The 7,866-nt window shown below is 46.9% G+C and overlaps 1 protein-coding gene across 3 annotated transcripts in view; it reads left to right on the top strand.

Moving 5' to 3' along the window:
* The window catches only part of RGS8 (regulator of G protein signaling 8), a 26,648-nt gene extending 20,775 nt beyond the window's left edge, over positions 1-5,873 (top strand). For 2 of the 3 annotated variants that reach the window (XM_007450129.1, XM_007450127.1), the window contains 2 exons: positions 3,686-3,852; positions 5,063-5,323. In XM_007450129.1, coding sequence (XP_007450191.1) covers positions 3,686-3,852; positions 5,063-5,245 — 350 coding nt within the window. In that variant the 3' untranslated portion in view covers positions 5,246-5,323. Of the gene's footprint in view, positions 1-3,685; positions 3,853-5,062 lie in introns of all 3 variants that reach the window. The other variant, XM_007450128.1, reaches the window with a different exon arrangement.
* The last annotated feature ends 1,993 nt before the right edge of the window (positions 5,874-7,866 follow it).

Here is a 7,866-nt window from a genome sequence, read left to right as displayed (position 1 = left end):
CGGCCCCCCCCCCCCCCGGGCACTTTCACAGCCACCTACGCTTTCCCTAGCATATCACTTATCATCTATACCACAATTACCGTAATTATGTTATCTTGGCTCAAATTGCTCTTTTACTGAAAGTTCTGTGAGCACTTAGTTGTGCCTGTGCTTTGTGCCCAGGCTCCTAGCAGGATGCCTGGGTCACATAATGGGTGAAAGAAAGAATGAATGAATGAATGAATGAATGAGTGGAGATGGCCTTACTGTTGTGTTGGATTGGTAGTTAGGCTATCTTACGGTTTTTTTTTTGTTTGCTTGTTTGTTTGTTTTCTGCGGTACGCGGGCCTCTCACTGTTGCGGCCTCTCCCGCTGCGGAGCACAGGCTCCGGACGCGCAGGCCAAGCGGCCATGGCTCACGGGCCCAGCCGCTCCGCGGCATGTGGGATCTTCCCGGACCGGGGCACGAACCCGCGTCCCCTGCATCGGCAGGCGGACTCTCAACCCCTGCGCCACCAGGAAAGCCCTACCTTACGTTTTTAAATGCTGCATATTATTACTTGTGTGAACTCAGCCAGTCCACTTCTCTAAGCATGTTTCCTCATCTATAAAGTGGGAAGAAGTAAAGCAACGTTCCTGAGGATGCTCTGCAGGTGATATCTCCTTTAATCCACACAAAGACCCAGCAGAGCTGAGATCTGATGCAAGGAGATAATGTCTGTACCTTGGGTAGGGTGAGGCCGCACAGTTTCCCTAGCAGGGCGATCCTCAGTTATAGCATCGAGGAAGGCAGAGAGGTAATTTTCTCCATCTCAGCTTGCTCACAAGCACCCATTTTTGCCTGATGGAAAGCACAACAAAATCTAACACAAACAACAAAGTTTTCAATTCAAAGAATCTAGTCTCGTCTGGTTTAAAAACAACAGGCTCTTCAGAGTCACTCTTCTGAGTCACTTTACATTTGCCCCTTCAGATAAACGCATAGTGTTTTAGGGTTCCCCCAGCCCCGCACATTTTGCTTCCCGCACAGGGGAGGGCCTCTGGCCCCCGTCCTCCCTGTGTCATGGATCGTGTCCCTGGCTCTTGTCACCAGTGGATTGCTCATTGCTCCGAGGCCACCTTGCGGAAGCAGCCCCGCCCACGCCCCTCGGCTTTCCGGGTCACTGAGTCTCCTCAGAGGCTTCCGCAGCTGCAGGTGGTTTTCCTCAAACCCCTGTTCTTTTAGAGCCTGAGGAAACTTCTAGGGCTCCTCTATGAGAACTTGGAGGAGTCAAGACACGGCAAAAAGAGCATCCATGAGGGATTTTATGGACAGTGATTTTATGATTTGTTCTCTGATGTAGCCCAATATTTCGAACGGTACTTTGTTCATGAGTAGTTTTTTTTTAAAAAAATTGTTGAATTGAATGAATGCTTTTCAGAACCTCTCTCTGCCTAATTAGTGCCATGCCACTGCTTCACACTCACTTTGATTCTTAATTTATCTCGGATTTCTATGCCCTCCTCTCAGGGTTTTGAACCCAGTGCAGGAATGAGGGCCGGTGGGGCACTGAGCAGAGCCTTCGTATGAGTCTAAACTGTGTTACTCTCCCCCTGCCTGGCACGGGGACAGTTTTATTTCCATCCTGCCTGAGGGGAAACAACCTTATATCGTATTCTGCTTTCTCCAGACTCCTTGTCTTACTGTTAAGGTGACCAAGTGTCCTGGTTTTTGCCTATAGTGGTCATGGTTTATGTCTGTTGTCCCTGTGTAATTAACAGAAGTGGCCCCCTTGACTCCCAGAAATGTCCTGGCTGGGGTGATAAATTTCATGGCCACCCCTACTTTTGTTAAACACTTTAAGCTCAGGCCTCCAAACTTAGATTTCTTCGTGATTTAAGGTTTAGCTTTGGTATTTTCATCAACACCCTTTTCTCTCCCAAGCTCCTGGCTCTTATGATTAAAAGTCTTGACTTTTATAACTATGGTTCTAGTGTGGGCGTTAAGATGTCTATTTTGAAAGATAAACAATGACTTTTTAATTAGAAGAAATAAAAATGTTTCAGAAAAGTAAAAACAAACAGTTAAATATGTCAACCACATGGCGCCATCAATCCATGGAATGATGGTGGACAGTGCCCAGGCCTAGCACCTATGGATGGACCTTCGATGCTCAGGGGAGTCCATCAACCAGAATTAAGAACTGTTAGCCTATTGTCCTTCTAGTAAATTTTAGAAAAGAAATAAAACATTATAGCCAGAGTCTTTTTTTTAAATTAATTAATTTTATTCATTTATTATTTTTGGCTGTGTTGGGTCTTCGTTGCCGCTCATGGGCTTCTCATTGTCGTGGCTTCTCTTGTTGCGGAGCACGGGCTCTAGGTGCGCGGGCTTCAGTAGTTGTGGCACGTGGGCTCAGTAGTTGTGGCTCGTGGGCTCTAGAGCGCAGGCTGAGTAGTTATGGTGCACCAGCTTAGTTGCTCTGCGGGATGTGGGATCTTCCTGGACCAGGGCTCGAACCCGTGTCCCCTGCATTGGCAGGTGGATTTTAAACTACTGCACCACGAGGGAAGCCCCCAGCCAGAGTCATTTTTAACCAATGCAGTCCTTTATTTTAGGCTGTATCTCTCCTTCCTCTGTGGACAGTTGGTAGAAAGCTAGAGCTCTTATTTGATTTGAGGAGCATGCGTTAAAGGTTAAGATAATTTATCAAAACTATTTTAAAATAAAAACATCAGCTGCATACATAGGCTATCAATGAATGTTGTTTCCCTTTCCAAATCTATGTGATAACACTGCTCATCTTATTCCGATTGGAAGCTCTGTCTGGCAGTATGCGTGACATCGATTAAGAAAAATGCAAGGATATGTTAATCATTAAATCATTTAGTGGAAAAATTATAATTAATCTTAATTAAAATGTATAATTTGATAGGCAAGATCTTTTAAAATAAAGCATCCATGGAATTAATCATTAAACTATGGGGCCTCAAAAGTTTTTTAAAAGAGGCTGAGAACCCCTTCCATATAACAGAATGGTTTTACAGACTGCATTTCAGTGGGTGTTTACTTTCAGACATTTTTCTGTTAATAGTGAAGGATTTGCCCTGAGGCATTCACTCCCCCCTACCCCCCATCAGTTTGTCTTGTGACAGATTGTTTTTTCAGGTTGGTTGACTTGGATTGGTGCAGGGAATGGATTACGTATATTACTTTGGCCTCATTAGAAACACAGGCTCACCAGTAGACCCAGGGGACAGCCAACTCTGCATTAGGGGACAGGCAGTCACCGCCGAGGGCTGATTAGAAGCGACCAGGCCTTCCCATAGTCATTATTCCTATGGCTTCCTAAACATTTCTCCAGAATATCACTATGATCCTTGAATGAGAAGCATGGCTTGCCTCTGACGGTACCTGTGTGTTTTTTTTTTTTGCTGTATGCGGGCCTCTCACTGCTGTGGCCCCTCCCGTTGCGGAGCACAGGCTCCGGACGCGCAGGCTCAGCGGCCACGGCTCACGGGCCCAGCCGCTCCGCGGCATGTGGGACCTTCCCGGACCGGGGCACGAACCCGTGTCCCCTGCATCGGCAGGCGGACTCTCAACCACTGCGCTACCAGGGAAGCCCAGGGCCACTCTTGTGTTATGACTACCTTTCTTTCTTCTACAGTTCTTGGACTTAAGCCTCGTCCTATTTCCCTTCCTTTCCACTTCCCTCCATGTCCACAGATGGGGTGGCTGCGTTCCGTGCCTTCCTGAAGACGGAGTTCAGTGAAGAGAACCTGGAGTTCTGGTTGGCCTGTGAGGAGTTCAAGAAGACCAGGTCAACTGCAAAACTGGTCTCCAAGGCCCATAGGATCTTTGAAGAGTTTGTGGATGTGCAGGCTCCGCGGGAGGTGTGTTGGCGGTGGGGTCTTGTAAGACCCCCATCCATTGCTCTCTCTCCTTGCTGGGGTTTGAGCCAGGTTTGATGGGGACTTTCTTCTGAAATGAACCTCACTGCTCGGATGGCTCTTGATACAAAAGGGATCCCTTTTAAGGTGCAGAGCCCAGGGATTCTATAAAAAGGAGCTCTATTGGGAGTATTTTAGCTGTCTGTCAGTTAAACATGTGCCAGCAGGAACTGTGTTTCTATAGGGATTCTGCAAGATAGATGCCAGTAAATCCATGTTAGTTTTCCTAGTGGAAGGCAGCATGACTCGATGGAATGAGCATGTACTTTGGAATCTTGTTCCAATATCAGCTCCACTACTTACTCGTTGTGTGATCTTGGTCAAGTTACCTGGTCTCTCTGAATCATGTTTTCCCCAATGTAAAAGGCTATAATATCACCTTTCAAGACCACTCTGAGTATTAGGAGTCAAACACCTATGCCATATTTGTCACTGCTTATTAATGAGTAATTATACTCATTTATATTGTTTTATGATCATTTATTATAATTACTTATAATAATAATATGAATTTCTATGTACTGCTATTCTGAGTTATAAAACAGAGTTTTACCTGGGAGAGTGTTATAGGAGACAAATATTTGTTGTCTATGAGTTTAGGTGCATTCTATACCTAAAACTCTTCAATTATGCTTTGACTTGGGATGCAGGAGGTCTTTGGCCAGTGGCCAGGATGCTGCAGGCTCCTTATACATGCGGTTGGAACAGAGATGTACGTTCTAAAACATAGCCTTTCTCCCTGGGGTATTTGTTTCCTTAGCAGCTGAAAAAGGACAAAAGAGCAAGCTTACTTTAGGGAACCCACATTCATGCTTGTCTCTGGTTTAACTCTGCCTGACATTGCGAAGACCCATGGATTAAGAGTTGAGTAATTTTGGGTTTTGCCTTGGCTGTTACTAACTTTCCAGAGTAAATTAGACCAGCTTTTTAGTATCCCTTTTCTTCAGTATCTTTATCTATAAATTGGGATGAAGAATATCTGGTCTTCAGACCTCACAGGATTCTTCCTGGGATCAAAAGGGATGACCTTCAAGAAAGCAGTTTGAAAAGCATGAATAACCTTACATATTTAAGATGCTGTCATTAATAATATTATTAATATAATAATTGGCCCTTGAGGGCCTGTGACCGTGCTCTCTGTTTGTGTCTCCAGGTAAACATAGACTTCCAGACCCGAGAAGCCACAAGGAAGAACATGCAGGAACCGTCCCTGACTTGCTTTGACCAAGCCCAGGGAAAAGTACACAGTCTCATGGAGAAAGACTCTTACCCCCGGTTCCTGAGGTCCAAAATGTACTTCGATTTGCTGTCCCAAAGCCAGAGGCGGCTCAGTTAGACCTCAGATGGGGACTCTTGGAGATCACCGGCTTTCCCCTCCCCTTGCTGCCAAGACCATATTCTAATGTGAAATGTCATAGGTGTTCAAAAGCAGTGGCATTTAGGTTGGGAGCCCGGGAGTGAGGAAGGGATGAAGGGCCATCCCAAAGTATGATCCAGCCACCAGAGCTCGGACTCTATTCCATTAACCCATGTTTGTGTTTTGGTTAGTGGTAGTACCTTGTCGCTGTCACCCTCCTCTGGGTCGGCAACTTGCCCTCCATAATGCCTTGGGTCATCTCCACTAAGAAGGCAGATATGCCATGCTGGGCTAATCTGTAAATAATGCAAATGCAATTTCCACCACTTCCACACCCTCCTCAGTTAGGACTCTCGACTCTCTAACTTGTCCTATACCCTTGTGAGGAAGAGCTAGAAGACTCTGACTTAGGTTTGTGATTTGCCGTCACAACGTAATAGCCGGTCCCACGTGCTGGGACCTCACGGTTTAGGAGAGAGGCCTCGGTGGAATCCCAGGTTTCTAGCACCGTCACTGATAGGTGGCCTCTGAGAGAAGGGGCACACTCCATGGAGTTGGCTGTTTCTTCCATTTGCATAAGACCAGTGTCACTGTCCATCTCAGCCTAGGAAATTCACAAGACTCCCATACCCTTGCAATTCCAGAAAGGGTCTTGGGAGATGTCCTTCACCACTTCTGATGTGGAACTGCTATTGAGAAAGAGACAGCTTGCAAATCTTCCTCAGTTCTACCAAGAAGTTTTCCTGAAGTTGAATGAGCAGGGAATGTAGCACCAGTAGATTTTTGTGCAGTGGGCCACCATATAACCTCTCTGTTGCTTAATGTATTCTCTGCCCTCACCTCCCTGTGGTATCACACATCACTGATCTCTTAGAACGATGGGTGGCTTGGTAAAGGGAGGTGAATTCCCTTAGCATGGACAGCTCTCACAGTGCCTAATACTTTTCCTGTCTCTCCCTCTTGCCCCCTTCATGCAGGTCATGTAATTCCGATGGGGGAGAATGGGAACTTAGGCTGTAATTCTCTTTCCAGCTTGCTTCCTGAGAGCATGCTTTTTTAGAAAGGTTCCTCTCGTGAGGGCCATCTTGGCTGATCAACAGCTTCCTTCTTGACTTTTTGGGATTGAACGTGGAACAGGAGGTGAGGCTAAGAAGATCACTGTGAACATCTGGTTGTAGAGAACCTTCCTAAGACGTCTTCATGGTATGCCGGTGCTGCTTTTGGAAATACATCAGGAAACTTTTCCCTGGAGGATGAGCAAGACACAGGAAACTTACTCCAGCTGCCCGGGAAAAAGCTGACTTTGGCCCAAGACTGCAGTGCTGAGGAGATGAATCCTCAGCAGAGAGACCAGAATGTGGAAGAGGAGCCTGGGAGAGGCTGGTCCCTGGGTGGACTGAATCACAGAGAACGTGCTGGAGGTACTATTGGGGTAACTCACAGCCGATGGATTTGGATTCACTGCAGATCTCCAAAACTTTCAGCTTGACTAAATGAAACAGCACATGATTAGGTGTAAGCTCTGGAAGGCAGGTGATTGAAAATTGGGCTGAAGCAGCCTCCTCGTGTAGCGGGGATGAGCCTTTTTAGATGTGCGGGTGTTACAGTGCTTGCGTTCCTGTCCAGTAACTTTATGAATCTCTTCCTTCCTTGGCTGCAGCTAGACAAAGCCAAGAAGGCTCTTGAGTCCCACGGGCTGTTAGGGTCCGCTGCCCCGCCGTGTATCTGTGAGTATCTGTTAGTGAGAGCTGACGTGTCTGTACGAACCATGGAGGAGAGAGAGAACACAGGCCTCCTGAAGAGACCTGTGGAATTTCACGTTCAAGGGCTCTGCAGCCTCATGTGGGTGTTCCTAGTTAGATCAGGTAGTATTCCCCCGCCCCCACTGGTGAAAAAGCATCTTTAGTTTAAGCTGCTAGAATTACTTTAATGATCAAATTCCGGAACAGGGTATTTTCAATGTTGTTTACATACGAAATGTACGTCTGCTGCCAACTCTACTGTCGACTAGGAGGTGCCTATAAATGGGAACAGCACAGAGTTATGGAGACCCCAGACGTCCTAAGAGGGGCCTTTTTACCACTTCCACTGTCCCCAGGAGAAAAGTCTGAACGAGAGTGTTTTGCGGTCGCCTTATCTGGGGCCTAGAGTTCTTGCCAACTATTGGTGGAACGAAGGATGCAGATGGTGGTGTCATGGCACCTGGTGACTTCCTCCCACGATGGGGAGGTGTGAAGGACCCAGCTTGGGTATCCTGAGATTTGCCGCCAAGTGAGCGTCTGTGGGCGTCTGTTCATGTGTAGATGGACGTGATAGTTATGTTTATGGTGCTCCCGTGGAGTGTGTGTGTGTGTGTGTGTGTGTGTGTGTGTGTGTGTGTGTGTATGTGTGTGTGTGTGTGTGTGTGTGTGAGAGAGAGAGAGAGAGAGAGCGAGAGAATTATGAGCACTAGACTAGTACACCACAGAGATGGTCTTCCCATGGGTGGAGCTTTCCTCACACCCTTTATGTCCTGCTTCTGCCAGGAGGCACAGAGCTCTCCGCTCCGATGCTACTTTCAGGCACTTTGGTCATGCCAACTGAGATTTTGGTCTGTGACA

This window comes from Lipotes vexillifer, unplaced genomic scaffold (genome assembly GCF_000442215.2).
Source record: "Lipotes vexillifer unplaced genomic scaffold, Lipotes_vexillifer_v1.1 scaffold97, whole genome shotgun sequence".
Lineage (NCBI taxonomy): Eukaryota > Metazoa > Chordata > Mammalia > Artiodactyla > Lipotidae > Lipotes > Lipotes vexillifer.
Note: the sequence above shows the minus strand (reverse complement) of the source record. Positions and strands in the feature narration are given on the sequence as shown.